This window comes from Parambassis ranga, chromosome 13 (genome assembly GCF_900634625.1).
Source record: "Parambassis ranga chromosome 13, fParRan2.1, whole genome shotgun sequence".
Taxonomy (NCBI): domain Eukaryota; kingdom Metazoa; phylum Chordata; class Actinopteri; family Ambassidae; genus Parambassis; species Parambassis ranga.
The window spans coordinates 18,568,841-18,590,125 of NC_041033.1; the positions used below are offsets into that span (position 1 = coordinate 18,568,841).

The following is a 21,285-nucleotide window of genomic DNA, read 5'->3' on the forward strand; positions in this document are numbered from 1 at the left end:
AATCGCTGTCCAATGCGTCACCGCAGTTTATCGAAAACAAATTCATCCCCGGGTGTTATATACAAGTAAAAAGTGCAGGTACTGGTGGTAGATCGAGGAGCGGAAGTAAACCTACGCAGACAAGAAGAGAAGAAAAAAATATTTTTTACTACGTTACGGTACTTTTTTCTTGGACTTTATCTTTTGCTTTTTGTAGTCTGCTTTATTCAATCTTATGAGAAACAGTAGGTATGTTTCTTATGTTTAGTGCATATGGAAACATAGATATTTTAGATAAAAGTATTATTTAAACCTTTATTTTTTATTTATTTTTGCTCTGTACCACTTTTTAGTCATTTATGGGTCACAGTTTAATTAAACCTTTTCTGTATTTATTTAATATTTCATGTGTATTTCACCGTTTGTTTAAGACATAAATAAAGTAAGCATGAGTTAGTTAATTATTAAAAGTAATTACATTTATTGAGCTGTCTGGAAATTGAGCTTCTTTGTGGAAAAGTAAAAACTTTTTATTTTAGCATTTTTATTATTTTTGCCAAGTAATTATCATGGACATGAGAGGCAGGTCTACAGTTTACATTTTGAGCTTTGTGGTTAATGTGCATTTTTTTTAATGTATCAGAAACAATTCCAGACAGTTATTTTAGAATACCAGAAATGAATGTTGTAATCTCTCTTCTTTCATTTTGTACAATTACACATTTATCATCATTTACACTGAATACATTGAAATGTTTTTAGTTGTTCAGAAAAAAGAAGAAAGGTCTAAATATTAATTTTATGAAATACTTGAAATTCTTGGTTTGTTCTGAGTAACTATAGGCTATATATATATATATATATATATATGTGTGTGTGTGTGTATATATATATATTTAAAGAAAACAATATTCTGTTAGTAGTAATCAATATTTATTTGTTTCAACACTGTAACAAAGCAACAAAATGGTAGAAGAAAACAAAATAAAAACAAAACAATACCAACATTTCAGTCTTGGTTGAGCGTTTGTATTTAAAGGCCCCTGAGTCATAATAAAGGATCTTGCATTTTTTACTAAACCTTCTTTGTCTCTCATCATTGCACTGGTGCTCCATCTCACAAGGTGCATTCTTTGAAGAGGACTTCAAAAAGATGACTGCACAGATAACACAAAGGCATTTACACTCGTCTCTGCTGTAGTCAGAACTGCATACGACCAGGCATTAAGAGGGCAACCCGCTGCTCGTCAGCTGAGCTGGAGGTGGAGTGTGCGGGAAGGACCTTGATAGATAGGTGACTCCCATTATCATACACAGCGTGTCATGAACACACTGCTAGTAGTTGCTTGGCATAATCAGTTCTTATCACGTTTGTATCTGATTACATTTCTTAACCTCAAATTGTTATTGGTATTGACACCTCTGGAGGATATGGAGGACATTATGAAAGGTCTTCATGTGGTGAGAGGTAGCTAACAGCCCTTTCCCTTCCCAGGCTTTGATAGTCTTTTCTCTCACTCTCTCCCTCTGTCCATGGCTCAGCAGGTACTTGCTCTTTATTGAAACCAGGCTGGCCCCTCTTTTCAGGCGATCTTGCTCCAAGTCAGATACCTCAGACTCTAGTTGCACCTCTCGAGTTTGTACTCCAGCCTTTGGCCATCCCTGTGCGTGATAGAAGGGAGGATTTTCATTGAGATTATCACCTCTTAATCTAAAGCATGTGGCTGCACAGATTTCACAGTAACTCAACCTGCTCTGCAGTCCCATGACTCCAGCAGTTGTCAGGTCTAGTCTAAGACAATACAATCTTCTTATACCCATATCTTTACCATGACAACATTACAATCTTTGTTCCTTTATCCACCATCCCGCCAGGCTATTGGAGGCCCTCCAGTGTGATATATGGGGATGTGATTCCAGCACAGGCCTATTTCTGACCCAACAAAATGCATGCGTGATTGTGTAAATCAATACAATGACTTCTACTTCCCCTAATTTTGCAGAAGCATGTGACCCTGTTTTGAAGGCCTCTTTGTTCCCAGAGCATGCCTCCACACTTATTCATTTTTTCTCCTCCATTTTTCTTTTTCCTTTCTTCTAGCAAGACTGATCTCTCTATTGACATGAATGGGTACAAGTTCAATTGTCCGATGGCACTGTTGTCCTTTGATGACACCAGTTGATGGACTTGAAATGATACTGAAAGCTATAACATATATATTTTATATTGGTAACAAACATATAATTGCAAAAAATATTTAATTATTCAAAATCAAAAAGTGTATAGAAATTCATTTATTTGACTCATCACACAGTCTTTTGTGGGTCTGGCTTTAGATATAGTGTATTAATAGCATTTTGGCTTTAGTTTTAATTTGCTGTGTTACCTCATGACTTAAAAATGCTCAGTGGTGTTATGCAAGCTTTATTTTAAGCTGGATCAAGACCTCTGTGTCCAGCAATCTCCAAACTGGCATTATAATTACGGATGATGCTTTATTATTTTAATAATCCTGTTACATAAGAACAAACGAGGTCTGCCATAAGCAGCTTTTTTCATTAAATTTCTGGGGTAATTTTGAAAAACAATATTTTGAAGCCATATCCCATACAAAGGGAATTTACCAGCTAGCTTCCAAGTTAATGTGCAGATTAGTTAAAGTGAACTAAATAGGATGACATGTGTCTGTTTAAATCAGATTAAATGCAGTGACACTTCAGAGATGTGACATCACTGTGACAAATAATATGCTCACGGGATATATCCACTCACTTTGACACATTTTCTGTAATTTTGTTTGTCACAAAATGAAATTGTCATTGGGATTTTGTTTAATAATGGAACATTATTATTCCAGACAATATGGTGTCTCTGTAGGAGGCCAGTTAATTTTTTGGGCCTGGAGCCTCACTCTGGACCCCCTTTGGATTGTGTCCATTCATTTGTTTTCTTCTCTGCTGTGTATTAGCAACCTCATTTGGATAAGTCAGGAAGCTGGACCACATGGCCAGAGGCACTGAGAGACCCCCTCTGGTCTTACCGTTCACTGTCATACATATCTTATAGCACATGTCACCAAATGTTTCGACCTAATGGTAAAATCTGAGAAAGAAAAATGAAGAAAAGTGTAAATTATAAAACTTAATTGATTGTCTCAGCTTCATTTGGCCCTTCACCCCTCCCCTCTGCAATATGGTACGCTTGTCAGCCTGGTGATAAATTACATGCATGTATTTGCATGAATTTAGCATGAATACTATTCAGGTTTGTTTGCCAAAGTAACAATCCAGAAAATGCCTGGTTTGCGTCACAACAAGGAAAGTATGTTGGGTTCAGTGCACCTTCTCCTGCACACTCATTTGGCTGGTTGGCAGTGAAGGGGCCGCTGCTGCACTTTCCACTCGTTTTATTAGCACAGTTTAGCGTCCTGTTGTCAGACATTGTCTGTGTTGGAGACTGGAACAGAATTATGCCATTTTTTTCCTTTTTAATTTTATTCAGGAGGATTTGATTTCTAGAAATTACCGTCTTGTTCTCAGTGAACTAATTGCTACCATGCAGCTGTTTTTCAGTGCGTTTTATTTTAGTTTTGTTGTTAATATTGATTTTCACCTTCTCTGTCCTGAAAGGCAAGCTTTCAACAACAGCAGTGTGATTAATCTTAATGTCTGCAAGATGTCTGCCATCTAAAGGTGGGCGCTGTAATCATCTGCCCACTGACCCCATGATGCTCATATACACTCCTCTCTGCAGCCCTTGTGTCTGATAAGTAATTTCAAACCTCAGATCGACTGAACAAAACTCTCTCCCGCATGTCATGTGATCTGGCGTAGGAGTACGAAACAAAGGATATGGTGGAACTGAGGGCACAGTCTGTCTGTACGTTTTGGGGGGTTGTTGGTAATCAAATGCTGTTGGTGAGGCCTGTGATAAAATTAGGTGATGTTGCCTAAATAAGGGATGAAGGGTTCATAATTGCCAGTCTTAGAGATCTGAGGAGCCGGGTGCCAACTGTCAGAGCAGGGCTAATGATGACAAATGTCTCTCTATGCAGATTGCTGCAGCAGTACGAGTGTGCAGCTGAGAAAGAACAAGAAAAGAAAAATGCAGAGGGCCTAACAAGAGAAAGCTTGTGTGCACATATTTAACGACCTACATGGAAATAAACCTCCCTAACTGATGGGCTGCCTTTGAAAGTCCTAAAGCTTGGTGCAGTTTGAAGCAACCTCTACACTGATATTTATAGTCTCTTTGGATAAAGAATCATTTAATTCTTTAATATGTATTAACGCATAGAAAACTGCAATTAACTTAGCATTTCTTGCAAGCTGCTCAAAACGATTCAAATATAAAATGTGTCGTGTTGGAACAATTAGCTCTGTATTTGGCCAAAGCCAAGTACGAATCAGCATTGTTGCTGTGTAGTTTTCCTCATTAGTTTGATGCTTTGGTCATTTTTTTGTACAACATGGTGAAGTGTTGTAAAAACTGAAATGGCTTGTTACTCCGTGGCATGTAGAACAAGCTGTTCCTGGTTAACATTGCTAAACTGTTATTGGTTAACATAGCTTTATTTATTTTTTAAAGAGTGCCTGTTTTTAACCACTTTTGTAGCAGAGAGCCATAAATCTGATTTCACTTACTGTGACGTAAGGCTCATGCTAATAAAAGAGCAAACCCGGAGTGCTGCATGGCCAGATTTCCCCAATTTGTTGCATGAATGGCTTTTGAAAGGGGTCCCTCTTTGTACAAAGGGAGTCTCGTCTTTGTTTGGTTTCGCCCCATCTGTGTCATCTGGTGGTCTGTGCAAGAGGGTGGTGTCTTGGGGTGCTCCCCAGCGGCGTTGCCAGTTGTTTTATGGACTCGTTGGAGTGGTGCAGGGAGTTCATAAGTTGGCTGGCCCATTGTGTGCTGAGCCCAGCTGACACGTGTGAATTGACTCCAGCATATTGACAGATCATTTCCATTAATGAATCGGAGGAGTCGGCCTTGTTTCACTCTGTGATTTATGCCCTTGCTTCATCGTCCTCTGAGCTCGGGGTTAACTAACACTCCCCTCAATGACTCAACCACTAACTACTAGATGAAGGAGTTTGCTTTGTTTAGTAGATTTATGCTGGATTAGCCTAATATCTGACGGAATTATTGTGTGTTCAAAATCACAAGTTTGTCTCAAGGATTTGTTTATTTTTTTCTGAACATCTTACATTTTTATATAAAAACATTAAACCTGCCTTCAAGGAATAGCTGCAGTGTGCAATCAGTTACTAACAAGCCTCCATAAACAACAAGCTAGCAGTTTTATGTTGGGAGTGGGAGGGATTTTTTTTTTTCTTGATTTGATATTGCTTTTGCTTTTGTTTGCAACCGCTGGTGTCTCATGCTTTCGGCCCTGATCCTTCATGGCGACCATCCAGTTTGTTCAAAGCAACAGCCCACACTGCTGATAGCGCTGGCCTCAGCCTGGCCTGTCACCCCCACCACTGCTGCCACATGGAAGGCACATTTGCTCACCACCATTTTATGCTGCTGTCACCCTCCCTTCAAGAGTGAGGGGAAAGAGGGGAGGTGAAAGGGAGAGGAGGGAACGAAGGAGGCTCACCCTGAGCGGATGCTAGACAAAGATGGCAGCAGAGACATTTTGTCTACTTTCATTAGTTCTGGTTGTGGTGAGCTGTGCTGCATATTAGCCTGTTACTGGCAAAGCCACACATTGTGGCGCACAGACGGAGAGGATGTCACAATCAAATCTACCCCACCTCATTTCCATCTTCCTCATGGAAAAAGTGGGGCATATGGGGCAGGATGCCAATTGCTTATTTTACATGGTAATTAACATTTCTCAAACCGTGTTATGTGGTAGGTGTGACAAGGTTTATCTCATAAATTTCCATATATATTCACAATAAGCCAAAAAGCTTCTGCGCTATATGTGATTAAGAAATGAAGTATATTAACTTTGCTGGCCTTCACTCATGTGTTATAGTTTTGTTGTGACATTGTCACATTCAGCTAAACTCAGAAACACCCTAAATCATTGCTGTCATTTCCATGAGTATCTACTATCTGGTATCTGTCAGCTTAAATTGGGACCCTTACCTAAACCTCGTCCACACATGGATCTGTCATGCATTAATGCTTGTGGGTGAAGGACTGTTGTGTGTGTGTGATATGTTTGCACGTGCCTGTGATAAACTTGATTGTTTTCTGCTTGTGATCAGCATGATATTTTCAGCCACTCCAAAAATCCTTTTGGTGTTCTGCCAAAACACAGATGCTTCATCTGGTTTCCTCTTCTCCAGCCTGCATTCGATTCTTTTGTTTACCTAAATAAGAACATTCACACAGTGAGTACCAGATTGGTGCCCTGGTGTGTGTGTATTTGTGTGTGTGGAGATGTATCTCAGTGTTGCTTTGTCCTGCTGGGCTTTCATCTGTTGGACTCATTATTGTTGTCATCTCACCGGGCTCTATTAGAGAAGCTCTGGAGATGGGGTCCCCATAAAAGAGTCATGATGGACGAAGAAGTGCTGATGTGCAACTTCCTGCCTCCAGGCTTTCACCTGCTCAGGAACAGCCCCAAGGCAAAAAAACAGGCCTCTCAGACCAGCCAATGAAACATTGAAGAGCTGAAGTCAAGACTTTCTTATTGTTTCTGAGTGAACTGAGACTGAAATTGATGCGGCAATTTCAGCAAGCAAAAAAAGTTAGCTAATTAAAAAGTGTTTTTTAAACATCCTTCCTATGATTAAAAGGCAAGTCAAAAAAGGCAGATGAAAGTACCAAAAAATGGATAAGATTGTGCCGTTACCTACCTTGTTAAATTTCAAACGATTTTATTAAAGTGTCAATTCTGTGGTCTTGGCAGGGCTTGGGAGGTGTCTGAGCAGGGAGTACGGCGGCAGGGTGAGAGCATGTCGGCTGTTGACACCATCTAACGAAGGGAGGATTAGGAGTTTACAGAGGCAGTAATATGATAGGTCAAAAAGAGGAGGCACTCCTCCACAGCACTTGGCTCTGTAATGAATGATTGACTGGAAAAGGAGAAGCTGCCACTCGCTGGCTGAGTGCTCATCTTGACGCCTGCCGCACCGCTCCACGGCTCCCCTTGATCACGTTTCGCTGCTCCCTTCTCATCTAGGGCACCAGTCTGCAGGGAAAAGCTGCTTTTCCCTCTTATTTTTTCTCTAATTTACACATTTAAGACATTTTTGTTTGCTTATTTGCAATTCCTTTTTTGTCTGTGAGCCTCTCTGTATCAGTCCTACTCCCAGTCCTGAAACCAGCCCCCCCCACCCCCCACCCCCATACAGCCTACACACACACACACAACCTTCCCTTTCTCTTCTGTTTGCCTTGAGGCAATGAACTAATTTCAGGTTCCATAATTGCAGTGTGTTGTACACCTGTCTGCTATTAATTCTCCCCTGTCTCGTATTCTTTCTCTTAATGAGATATTATTGTAATTATTGTCATTACACTGTTTTTCATAATGAACTTGATTGATGTTGTTGTTATGGAACTATTTATTCTCTATAATTAGTGTGAATGTGTTGGGAACTTCTACGGGCACCCATAGTCTGAGACTGTGGTTATGAGTTAACTCCCTCCTTCACTCATCAGCTGACGTCAGAGTTCCCGCTTCATGCACACAGTTTGTGTTGGATATGAAGAAGAGAGCCGAGCAGCCTGGTCACCACTGAATAGGGCCCTGCTTGTAGCCATTTTTAAGACCATTACCACAGTGAAAGGCTTTACAATGGGCAGCACTGGGCTTTGTTTCAGCCTGTCACTTGCGCCTGTGAAAATCAAATAGTGCTTTTCCTTAAAGGAAAAGGTGAAAAGGTTTTGCCTATACTGCCATTTTTCTGAAAATCTGGTTGTGGTTTGAAAAGAAAAAAAAAAGTTTTCGGTGACATGAGTTTGAATGTTATTGTTAAAGAACGTTAAAGAAAATCTCATCTGAATGAACAATGTTGAATTTTTTTTTCTCACTTGCTCCCAATCCAATTAGGAGTTTAATAAGGGTCATGCATAGGGGCTTCACGCTGCAGGTTGGGTTCTTTGGTTGGGGCTGAAGTTCCTGAAGGTCCTGACTGGAGGCTGGTCTCTTTTAATGTGCAGTGAGGGGTCTTGTGCCCTGGTGAGACATTGAAAGCGTTTGTGGGAGCAAAGATGATCTTTTCCCTAATTTTGATGGCTAGGTCATGTGATAATCTAACACTGTGGCTATGTTGGTTTTTCAGGTGGTTCCAATTACCTGATCTTTCACATGTGTCTCTTTTGTCCTCTCACATGATGCTCCGTCTTATTTTTCTTAAATATTTTCAAACAATAGAATGAATAATCTTTTTAATACCTTGTTCAAGATGAGAATTAGCTCTTTTACTAATTGATACTATAATAATATAAATGTGAGTAAAGATGCATAAAGGCTGTATGGAGCTTTAAAGGGGCCTTGGTTGATCTTTCATCCCCCCCTGTGAGAAGGAAAGTGGGTAGGAGGGTCCTAGAAGTGGACTTGGTAGCCTTTGTTGGTTTGTTCACATGCTGGCGTGCTTTGAGTGCCTGACAGCCGTTTAACTCCACACGACCTGGTTCTCAAGTGCCATCGTTTGGGTGCTCTTGAATCCTGTTAGGAGCCATAATTACAATTCATGCACTCCCTGTGCTTCTTTGAAGAGGCAATGAGAGAGCAAAGAGGGGTGTAGAGAGCCTGAGAGAGCCGCAGCAATAGTCCTCCTTCACTGGTGTGAAAACTCTTTGAGACTTAAAGTGAACTGGCGAGACTGCCACAAAACATGAATTCATAGATTAAAATATAGATACAATTGCATGAAGTTGCATTGATAGGGAGGTTAGGAAAATAGAAATATATACATTTTGCAGGATGCACTTCAAAATGTTGCCATTCTTTCAAGTGTGTGCAAACAACTTGTGAACTGAGGCACGATTGAAGTGAGGCACATTCAATGGCTTTCAAAGGAGAAGAGAAGAAAGGGTGAGCATAATGCCTAATAGGTGCTTTAGTAATTTCTGAGTTTTCATAGCTTAATCCGTTCTGAAAAGCTCAGGAGAAGAAAGGCTGCAAATGGCCCTCAGTATTAATTTGATGTGACTTCTGTACAATAAGGGCTGTGGATCCCAGAAGCCCATTTTCAAGCTTACCTTCTTTCATCATCCTCAGCCTTTGGAACTTTTGCCTAAATGTTTCATGAAACTAAGGCTGTAAGCCTCTTTGGTATTCTGTCTTTATAACGCCTGGTTTAAGACTATTATTACACCGTGTTCAAGGCAGAGGAACACATACAAACATTGAAGCTGCCTCTCTATTGTTGGAAATTCAAATTGATTTGGTACAATTGGGAGAGCACTTGTATTAAAACACACATATTCTATGGCTCATTTCCCTTCTTTCAATTTGGATTTTTACAAATGCAAATGAGTGTAGGTTTCCCTCATTCTTTGTACAAATGAGCATTCCTTCTGGTTTTTATTTCCTCATTTTTGAAGTTGATCGTAATAGTCGCGGATTAAAAAATCTGGGTAGCCAAACTATGCATATAATCAGAGCACTATCAGATTTTATCTGTTCTTTTATTTATTAAAGTAAAATTCAAGTTTGCACTGTTGTTGTCAGTATGTGGAAACCCTCCAAACTCAATGGCTGTGTAAACTCTTACTTTATAAACTTTACTACATCAGTAAAATACATAAATATATGTTTTTCCCAAAGATAACACAGGTAAAATATTTGTTGTGCTGCATGTCTACCATTATAGAAATAGTGGCATTTATATTGATGCTTCAAAAAATAAAAACGTATGTGTTTTTGATATTTGTTTTTATTTATTTATTTTGTTTACACTGAATTTAATCTAGCAAGGAACACACTGGGTAGGTCAGCGACCCTGGAGAAAACAGCTTGCATTAATATGGTCTAATCCAGTGTAATTAGTCAAATTACAGCACGCCAAGCAGCTTGTCAGGGGCTGTCGGCTTTGGCAGACACACAAGATGGCCTGGAGTCCCACTGGACAGCAGAGAGACCTCAAAGCCATCCTATACAGCACTTTCTTACACTCCTTTCAGTCCATTTGTCTTTCACCAACACCCTTTTTTCTTACCTGACAAAAATGGGAAGCGCTCTTTCAGTCTTACTACGATGTTTTCACCTCTTTTCTGTGTTGTCTCTCATACCCCCAGGCTTTTACTTTGGCTTCCTGCCTGCCTGCTAAGGTGGATCAAAATGATAGGAGGATTCATAGCACAGGCTACAGAAAGTCAGAGTAATTATATCAGCCCTGCTCTCCTCCTACATGATTTTATGAGAGAGTCAGATGCATGCTAACTAGTGTTGCTAAGAACCATAGACACGGTGAAGACACTTCCTCATGTTGTAGGATTAGCATTGGTAAAAAGATTTAAACTATATAATTACATGAGGATAAAGTACAAATTATCTAGTGCACTCAACAGCCAGATTATCATCCCCTGCAAGCCCCGTTCAGCCCCAAGGGGTGAGCCTGGATGACAAAAGGCCCTCATTAGCATAAATTTACAAGCCTCCTCGTTCAGAGAAGCCGATAAGAACCTGTTCCACCTTTGCTTTGGCCCTGAATGGCTTGTTGTGCTTTTGGCAATGACAGATAAGTCAGGGTAATTCCACTTTATGCCTGAAAAAATGATGCTCCAGATTCTGGCTGCATCCCGAAGGTGTCACCCACGATAATCCTCAAACAGCGTCCAGCAGAAAGGGGGCTGTGTGTTTTCCAGATGATATACTGCGAATGACAGAAAGAATTATATGAAGGAGGACGAATCTGTAACATATTATTAAGCAATTCCCTGTGAATAACGGGGATAAAAGGATAATGGATGAGGGTGTCATTATTACCTTGGTGCCAAGGGAAGCGCCAAAGCAAAGGTAGAGAGACAAGATTAATTGAGGACGAGTGAGGCGCTCATTGCTCATCAGGCCCTCTCGTCTAACCACTTGCACTTTCTGTCCCTCTTCTCCTCTGTCTCTCGCCTCTCCATCCTTGTCTCATTCTTCCTCTTCTTCTCTGTCTAACTCTGAGCCCTATTCCTCCCACACACAACCAAAAAAAATGAAGAAGAAAAAAAGAAAAGTGGGATTTAAAACGATCAGCTTGGCAGTCTCAGCAGCAGCCAGAGGAAGCTGGTACCCAGGCCAGGAAGATTTCAGTCATCTTAAGGCTGACAAGTCCCTGAAAATGTCCCATTAGGAAAAGCTTGCTGAAAAGACCCAATACCAAATGACTGCATTCCTTCTCCGCAAGCTCCTTAGTGAAAGCATCCTCAAGCTGTTTATCTGGATGATGTGCTGACTAAGTATGTTCATGTATGTTGTGGTTGAGGCTGCGGTTGGGTCACCAATTGAACTTGTTCATGCCATACTTGCCATACTTTAAACAGCTGTATACCTTTGTATTCTTAGTTACTTGAGATTAATAATTTTCCACTCATGGAGGACACACAGTAATGCAATTAAAATCATAAATTCTCCAAGAGGCCAAAAAGACGGCAACCAAATTTATTCGAAACAGTCCATTTGTTATTGTAGTTTCTTCACAGATTGTGTCTTACTGTGTTTATAGAAGAGCTATTATCCACCTGCACCTGGGATCTTACTGGCACCTCCATTTTGTCTTTTCATATAGCTTTAACATTAGCAAACACTGCATATAAAAAAGGATGATTGTGTGAAGGGAAGTGCATGCATTAAAGGCAAAATAAATACATGTTAGTTAACCAGAGATCAAAAGATTACATCAAATATTTATTTACAGAAATATGTATGTATATCTTTGAAAGAAATAAGTGGACAAAAATATTTCATACTTTACAGTATGGCTAGCAAATTTAGTTGTTAACTGCGTTAACAACTAAATTACAACTACTTATGCTAAATATATCACGTGATTTATTGATTAGCGCATACTTGGTTTTCTGTTACTCTCAACGCAGAATGCACCACATTGATAAAAATCAATAGGATCCATTTGATTTCCTTCCAGCCTCTCTGCTGCAGACTTCGTGTAGCTTAATGCCTGACTTTGTATCACTGCAGCAAACCACAAGTTTAACTTGCAAATATTTTTTATTGCATTTCTTATATTTAAACATAGGCAGAGATGCTAGGAGAGCAGCTCCTCCCACCTGTCCAACCATGGCAGTATTGAAGACAGCGTTACAGTGCCTGCTAATGTGCGTGAAATACTATTTCTGACATGAATGTTATTGACAAACTTGGCTGGACATTTGGAGCAGTGAACTGCCAGCATATTTAATGCATATTCATCTCCTTTATCCCACTGGTCTTGCCAGAGCACCCGAGCTGTGTCATCTTGCCACACTCCAGCTACCACCCAAATGTATAGTGACACTGATTATGCAAATCTGTATCTTGTTTTCCCCCCAATACCTGCATTAGAAGCCTGCTACTTTATTGAAGTTGAGATATGGGTCTCTCAGAGAGGAACCAAGAGGAATGCTGATTTTTTATTTTTTTTTAATAATCTGGTGGAATCTTTCACATTTTTGCGTTCACACACGTCACAACAGTTGTCACATTAAGGACGGATCAGATGGGAAACGTGCTTTGATGCTCCAGCAGACGTTATAAATCTTCGCAGGATGTAAAATGGCTTAAAGTTAAAATAAAAAAGTGTGGATTTGGGCATGTCGTGGTTATAGAGCTAGCTGTGGCTTCATAAAGTTAAATGTGCCAGTATTACTTTGATGTTACAGTGTGCGGGGAAAGAAATGTATATGCACTGTATCCCACTTCTTCCCCTATTAAGTGTCAGCTTGTTTATGTTGTCTCTTGCAGAGTTTTTATATAATTTGCCATTTAAATGTATTAATCTTCTGAACAGTACAGAGAAACAGTTTTTGTAGGAACTATTTTCTCTTAGAGTTACCGCCATTGATTTGGGGTAAACAGAGGCTCATATATCATCAGTTTGGTATAGAATGGGTTGAGTAAGAACATTTTTGTATTATATCTTGTATGTGTTAACAGATCTAACAGATTTTTCTATGACCCAGTCAGCCATGTTGTCTGATGATGCTCCTCCACTTAGCTGAAATGTGTTTCTTGCTCTCGCTAGGCTTTACGCTCTTTCTTTGCCTTCTCTGACTGCTCAGCCCTCTTCACAGATTTGGCCCATATTGCCTGGGGTCAGCCATTGAATATAGTATACGCAGTGTGTGCTGATCCTCCAAATTGCCATGTGTGAAATCCATCCCACTTGCTCCTGGGGGAGTAGTCATATCACTCAAAATGAAACTGCCGCTCGTATCCTCCCCTTATTCTTCCACTTCGCTGTTCTCTATGGTCGCCTGGGACCGTGAAGTTGTTGAGGCTTTATAGTGGAAGCCTATTAGACAAATCTGAGAAGAATGCAGCAGAGGTGCTGTGATACCAGGTTGTCAGTGTGCTCCACAGTCTCATATAAATATATCAGTCATGCTGGCTTGGAGGCCTCACTAAATTATATTATTTCCTATTTTAGTATACATTGGATGCAGTGGAGGAGGGGGGATTGTATTGTTCCATATAGGAGAAAATTGCATCAGGTTTTAGAGAAAATACTTCGTTAGATTTATTAATAACATCTGTCATTTTGTCTCAGTCAATATGGAGGTAAAACTATTCGGAAGTCAAACATGATTAGAATCTGTTTCCATGCATGAAGTGGCTTCCTATTGCTCATGAGCATGATGTGCTCCATTTGAACATCTGCACATTATTACATATGAGTTTCAGCCTAAACACTGGTGTCACCTGTGCCTCCCTTCATCTCATCTGTCATAATATTTTCCATTTTTTTTCCACCAATGATGTTCTACAGGCAGAATGCAGCCTGCCCTCTGTCAAATCAGCGAGAGAAGAGAAGAGGAATAAAAGAAGCAGAGTACAGAGACGTTAAATTGCATTATGGCTATTATACTGGAGAGGCATCTCCCTGCAGCTGGCAGAGCAGCGCATGCGCCTGTGGCTCCTAATGAGCCCGCATAGAGGGACCTGTGTGGAAACAAAAGGCTGTGCTTGTCGGCCACACCAGACCCCTTCACCCACCCTCTCCCTGCTCCCCCAGCCCTGAGCGTGACAGACCAAGAGCAGAGCGCCGGTCCCTTCCTGGTGGCGTGATTAGATTGGGGCCGAAGTCTCCAGCTGGCAGGCCTGTCTGTGACTGGAGGCGGCCGTCCCCAGCGCTTGTCACTGGCTGACACCTCTGACAGGCAGGGGACAGCTTCAGCAGACAGGTTCATTAAATGGCATTTTTTACAGCTGGGCCTCCAAAAATGAGGGCTGGGCTTTGTCAAATCCCCAAGTCTACAGGGGCCCCTGCGTGTTGGTTTAGACCAAAGCTTTGTTGTTATGACAAATTTTTTGATCTGGGTGGTTTGAAATCAGCTCTTTTTTCTCCTCTTTAGCCTCTCTTTTGTTGACAGCTAGCCCTTTGGCCTGTACTTTGTCATGGCAGCAAAATGTTCACGTTAGCTGGGTAACAAGAAAAAGCCAGTGCTAAAATGTTGACATCTATTTTCAGAGATACAGTACTTCAATATTTTATAAAATTCTTAATAATCTAGAGTGCAGTGTCTATTTAACAAACTTGTAAAAACCACCTTTTCTTTCACTTCTGGGGTTGTTAGAGTTGGTCAGTCAGTAAAACTGGGAATACACCAGAAAAATAAGTTATAAATAAGTGAACAGACACTGTTCTGAAATTGACAACCCAGTCTAGACAATACAACAACTTAATATGTATTCAAACAGTTCACTACTCCGATAATGGAGTAAACTGCTGTGGCCTTCCCGTGATATCTGTGTGAGTTGCCTTTCAGTATTGCACTCTGAAGAGTACTTCCAGAACATCTGGCTGCAGAGTAGGAGGGGAATAAAAGCTACCCTGCCTCCTAGCAAGCTGCTGCTGGCCCTCAGCAGTGTGCCTGCAGTTCTGTAGACGTCCCTCCATCCCACCTCCCTTCCTCTCTACCCCCCTCCAGTCAGCACACTGCCTCCTCAGGGCCGTGCTGTCTCTATGACAACTGTTTGAGTTGGGGGTTGCAGAGGTGTCAAGCAGGGGCATTACTGGTAGGGAGAGCACCAGAGATGCTGTGCAGCATATCCAGCATCTCCACCTAATCCAATTTTAATTGAGCTCCAGAGATTTTGGATGTGGCATGAAGGTCGGGCATGAGCTATTCCAGGGAGAAATTAAGGCAGCCCGACTCGGGCTGCACTCTTCCAGCCTGTCACTGTTTTAAATGAGCATTAGCATCAGACCTAACCCAGCTCAACATCTCACTCTGCTTCCCTCCTTTCCTGCCTACTCCACCTCAATCACCCCCCACGTACACAGACACCCACACACACAGTAATGTGCTGTAGGGCCTCACCCCACTGCTCTGTTATATCTTTATTCACTCTCACACACACACTGTCTCTGAACTGCACCTATGTGTGATTATAACCTGGGGAGTTGATGAGTTTGCTCCCTGGCTCATACTGTTGGACAAAATTGTTCAGTCAGAGGGAAGTGAGATGGAGGGAGGGGGGATGTGTGAGGGGACCATTCTCACCTGCCAGAGCAACTGTCTTAGTTATGTGTGTGTGGACCTGCAGTCCCAGTGGTGCTCCATACACTAATGATTCTTTGTCTGCTCTCTCCTTTTCTTAGCTTGATGGTTTTTATTGATTATTTATGTATCACTGACCCAGGGGGTTGCTTCTGTGACCACTTACCTTTGCTTAAGTGTGTTGAAAACACTGGAAACTCAAACGTGTGAAACATTCAAAGACTATTTCAAACACTGATAACATTTTAGAATGTTTAATGCTCATAAGTTTAAATAAGGTATAAATGCACACATTCTAGTGTGGTATTGAGGCTTTTTAACTGCTGAGGGGATTTGTAGAGACCATGGACTTTAGATGGTGATGTTACGTTTGTTATCATATCGGCTGTGAGGTTGATACTTTATTTTCAACTTTAGCTGCAACCATATTAAAATGGAGAGCCGGACACAGATGTCTTTTATACAGAAGTTAATAACCATAGACCATGTTCCTCTTTTGTTTCTCTCCTTCTAGGTCTTACCATACACTGAGGGGTTACATGGGAAGTGGATGTTCAGTGAGATTAGGGCAGTCTTCTCCAGACGGTACCTCCTGCAGAACACAGCAATGGAGGTTTTTATGGCCAACAGAAGTAAGTAAAACACCAATTACAGCTTATAAAATTATTTTCTATCCCTTTTTTAACATTAACCAATGTCTCTTACTACCCATAGCATCAGTCATGTTCAACTTTCCTGACCCCGCCACAGTAAAGAAAGTTGTCTACAGTCTCCCCCGAGTAGGAGTGGGCACTAGTTATGGGCTTCCACAAGCCAGGTGGGTCAAAGGATACCAAAGGAAAGTCAGCAGGGCAGTGGAAAATATGTGTACTATTATAATTTCTTAATATGGTCATTGTTACCTTCTCTGTGTGGTGTGGTAAATGCATCTGTGCAGCCTGGCCTGCAGCAGAGTCATTTGAAGTCCCATTGCTCCAGTCATTGAAGTGGATGTGCACTGACCCTGACTGAACTGACCTCATTCTCTGACAGAAGACTGTATACAACAGGACTACAGCCAGGCCAGTGACCACAGAAGGAAACACAAATTCCCTTTAGACTGTGGTGCTAACAGGCCTGTTTATATACTGCTGCACACCAAGCAGTCTTGCAATAATTGAGTGGGTATAAAACAAACTGCCCTGAATTAACACTTGGAAGACCAACGGTGTAATTGAAAGACTCTTAATTAACACCTAGGTTTCACTTAATTGACAAGAATCAAAACTGCAACTGTGAATACCACTATCCATTGTTTACAGCTTTGTGTAGACTCTGCTCACTTTGTTCACTCTAACACGGACAGGTTTTCAATACAAACCAGTACTTAAATAGAGTTTTTTCCCCATTTTTAAGAAAATACATGTAAAATTATTCATAACAAACACCAACCTGGTGTATAATGATTTATTGATTTTCATGATTTATTATTGTTTTGACCAGGCGCATCTCCTTGGCCACCCCCCGGCAGCTTTTCAAATCCTCCAATATGACCCAGCGCTGGCAGAGGAGAGAAATCTCCAACTTCGAGTATCTCATGTTTCTCAATACTATAGCAGGTAAGTGTTCTAATGTTGTGTCTCTTCCAAGTGAAATTTTGTGTGTGTAGGTTTGAAGTAGCTGCAGGTATGGAGATAATGTATTCTCTTTTTCACAGCCATCAGTTAAACAGATAGATTGTGATTTGTTTTCTTCTTTTCTAGCTGGACAAAATCTGCAGCTGGGGAAAGTGCAAAGTTTTAATCTTATTATCTGTGAATCTTTTCCCCATTAGAGTCCTACGACTTTTAGGTTAGCTATCATGATCAATTAACTTTATGTGTCAATGCTACTGGAAACACACTATAAGTGGCCTCAGGTATGTCGTATTTATTTAAGAATCTACAGTACCCTTAAGCGGTGCTCAACACGGTACTCTTCACTGTTCAGTGAGCGTGCTGTTTGAAGCAAAGAGCAGGCACAGCAGATTTTGCCAGATAATTAGTGCTGAGCTTTGTGAGAGTATACACATGTGTGTCTGTGGAGTTGAAAGGTTCTGTTGTCGACTCTCTGATCTGAACTGCAACTAACAGGGAAGGCAAGAACGACTGCACGCTACTCTGCTCAGAGAGGTGTCATCCTCTCTCGCGCTGCATATTCATGCATATTTATATTTAGCTTGTGCTCAAGTTCGATACATTATTGTCAGCTAATTAGATGTAAGGCAGACAGAAAAACATGCCCAAAATTCATTAAAAATCCTTGGTAATGACCTGGGCTGCCAGGGATGTCAGAATAGTGTGGAGCAGCAGACAGGCGGGGGGTGAAGTGCTGGGAAGAGGTGCGAACGGGAAGTGGTCTTCTAATTAAACACTATTCCACTGTTATTAACATCCTGCCACACCAACTCAGGCCTCAGCACCAGCAGGTTTAACCACACCAATGCCTGGCTCATCCTCCACTCTCGGCCCGCTGCTTCCTTTTGAGTGTTTGGCATTAACCCAGATAATTATGCTCTCTAGCTTTCCCCCAGACCCCGGCTACTCTGCAGAAGCCTTCTCATTGACTGGCCTGTCAGACGTTATCACTTGCTCAGCTAGTTTTAGATTCTCTAATGCCAGCCTGCTGCAGGAACACAGGCTGGATTGGTTCCAGGTGATCTTTTTTATAGGGTATTGTTAAAGACTAGATATTTACACAAATATTTCAAATTAGTGTTGAGTTTTGCACCTTTTTTACAGTTTCAAGTTTTTTAGAAAAAAAACTGTTTAAGTTAAAATTCCAACAAAATCATTTATAGCAGCACAATCCAGGATTACATCTGGTCACCACCTGACCTCACAGCTGTATCAGTGTCACCTTAAAAGAAAAAGGAAAAGCATTATTGACAACATGGTACATGCTCTAAGCTTTTCCCATAGATTTCCTATGACAAGTTTTTCCATCTGAAAATCATATTTCCACTTCCAGAAGGTGGAGGAAGTTCACATCTGGCCAATCAGTGGATCAGACCTGCAGTGACATCTCTGGCGTTTTTGAAGTTGTGGCCCCGAGAAGAATATATATCTCTCTGTAACAACATCCACTCCTCACCACTTACAGATATTAATGTTCTCTATGAACTTAAAGATAGGCCTCCTTTAACTCCCGCAGCCTATTGACAGAGTACACTCAGCAGGCAACGTCATGGGAAGCACAGAAAACATTCTCATATTCAGTGTGTCAGTTTCTCTAGCAGACTGTGTGGATGTATGGAAGGAAGTTCGTCTGATTGGGGGCTCTGAGAATGGGGGCTTGTTGGAATGTTGCATGTTGATTCCCCAAAGTAATTGAAGCCTCAAGTGTACCCTGCCCTGCTTTCAACCCTTGTGTTCCCTTCCAATCCTTCATCACTCGCAGATTTCTGTCTGCTCTGTGTGTCTAGGGAGGACATACAATGACCTGAACCAGTACCCGGTCTTTCCATGGGTCCTCACCAACTATGACTCCGAGGAGCTGGACTTGACCTTGCCAGGGAACTTCAGAGATCTCTCAAAGGTACAGAGGCCTCTCAACCATGCAACTCCATATGATAGAGAGAGGGGGGCAAGTAAGGGCAGCTGGTTCTAATGGCAGGGGATTTCCTTATTAAGAGTCAGATTGTAAAACAATATGGTATTTACTGGCAAAAGAATCATGTGCAGTTTGATCTCATGAATGCAGTAAGTGGAAAATGCTGACGGTAACATGCAGAAATACACTCAACTACTTCATGTAAGTTTACTTCCCATTTATTTAGTGCTGTATTGTCTCAACACTTTGTACAGTCTGTTTTTATTACTGCCTCTAATGGCTTTGTGGTTTCTGCATTATACAGGCATATATTTGTTATTACCAATACTCAGTGTAAAAGCATCCCAATGTGTTATGTAATCCTCTGGTTTTTGACAAAGGCCTGGCCATGTGTTTATTAAATTGCAAAATGTTTTCTGATTATAATATACAGCCTTATAGTATCACAATAAGTGTGCAAAATAATAACATAATATAATCTAACAATTTTTTGTGTCTGACTATATAACCACCCATGTGGAAGCTGCAGGGTGAATTAGCAAAACCTGCAGTTCCTCAACTGGCCACTCAAGCTCACAAAAGGCGAGTTAACTCCTGTAGAGGTTACAGCAAAAATTTGATCTCTATAGCTAAATCTATTCACATGGGTGAATTTTATCAAAGCTGTCATTTTAAACTATGTTCAGTTGTTTGCATGATAGCAGTGGGCAGAATCAATAATTGAAGCAATAGAAATGTCTAAATGTCAAAGATAAAAGCCTAATACTACTCGTTTTTTGTTTGTTTTGTGTTGTTTTAATTTCTTAAATGTAGTAAAAAAAAGTAAAGTTTCTGCTTAACTCCTTTCAAGGTTGATGAAGTGAGTGGGTCATAAGCACAGCATTGCAGTGAAAGGTGTTCTAAATGTGGCAGGTCAAAAACACATCAAGCTGTGCAATAACAAGAGTCTGCTGCCAAATCCTCAGACCTTAGACACAATGTCCCTAATGCCCTGCAACCCTGATAGATAAAGTTCAGCAATACGTTTACTCTGTCTGTGACTGAAGGGGAAAAATCAGCAGATCCCTCTACCACAAACTGTGGCCTGGTTTACCACCCCCTCCCTCTCTCTCTCTCTGTCTCTCGCCCCTGCACACTGCAGCTCACTGACCTGAAAACAGTTGCATTCCTGTCTGATCTCTCCCTCTGTCTCACTCACTTTATCGCTGCTTCATTCCTGCTTGTTTCCCTCAAAGCACCACCATTCTGACTAAGACGCTCACTTTGTCACTGCAGTTTTTCAACAGTTTGCATCAATTTTCAGCTTTTCAAGGCACATGTGCATGGTGTGTTGTGATGTAGGGAGAGAAAGAGACTGTTACTAGGAAAAATCAAAGAATTGTGTGTGACTTGGATGGTGGTGGAGTGCTTCGGATCACTTCTTCACACACACTTCACCAAAACTAGATTGTTTTGTGCCTTGGTGCTGTCTTTTCAGCAGTTGTCCGCTTTACCTGTGGGGTATCCAGGTGGGCTTAGAAAGCCACATGATGCATGTGTGTGTTGAGTGGGGGGGTGATTGTGGCTGTGCCATGTGCAACCCTCCTGCCCTGGGGAGACAGTTATGTATTGTAATGTATTCCAGTGACATCCTCCCATGCTGTTTACAGGCCTGAGCTGCCTTCATTAGCATGAGTTCACAGCCCGTGTCTCCTGACAGTTGTCCTTGGAACCCCAGGGCTCTTACCTCCAAAAGTTCACAGCCAGTGTAGCAGAGAGGGACAGAAGCCCCCACATTTCTCCTCTCTCTCCGCTTGGTCTGCCCTTTTGTTCAATTATGGATCAGTGGTGGTAGCACAGTCTCTGGAGACATGTTCATTGTATATTAGAGCTGAGTGTGTCCTTCTTATAGGTGTAGTGGAGGTGGTTGTGTTGAAGGCTGTGTTGTAACTGAGGCTGGAGGTATGGCTTCAAATTTTGTTGGCATGTTAGGAGTAAATTAAAAGACATGAAGAAAGTGTAGATGTAATAAAGGGCTGTACAGTTGTGAGATGTCATCACATTTTTGGCCATTTCTTGTTGTAAGGCTGACAGAGGTCCACTTGAAGAACTAGTAACACACACGACTTTTACCAAAGACA

At 41.3% G+C, this 21,285-nt stretch overlaps 1 protein-coding gene across 5 annotated transcripts in view; it reads left to right on the top strand.

Annotated features, from left to right (window-relative positions):
* Nucleotides 1–21,285, top strand: part of nbeab (neurobeachin b) — a 160,531-nt gene that overhangs the window by 114,985 nt on the left and 24,261 nt on the right. For all 5 annotated transcript variants that reach the window (XM_028418798.1, XM_028418801.1, XM_028418800.1 and 2 more), the window contains 4 exons: nt 16,110–16,227; nt 16,310–16,412; nt 17,078–17,193; nt 19,038–19,150. In XM_028418798.1, the coding sequence (XP_028274599.1) occupies nt 16,110–16,227; nt 16,310–16,412; nt 17,078–17,193; nt 19,038–19,150 (450 nt within the window). The remainder of the gene's footprint in view (nt 1–16,109; nt 16,228–16,309; nt 16,413–17,077; nt 17,194–19,037; nt 19,151–21,285) is intronic.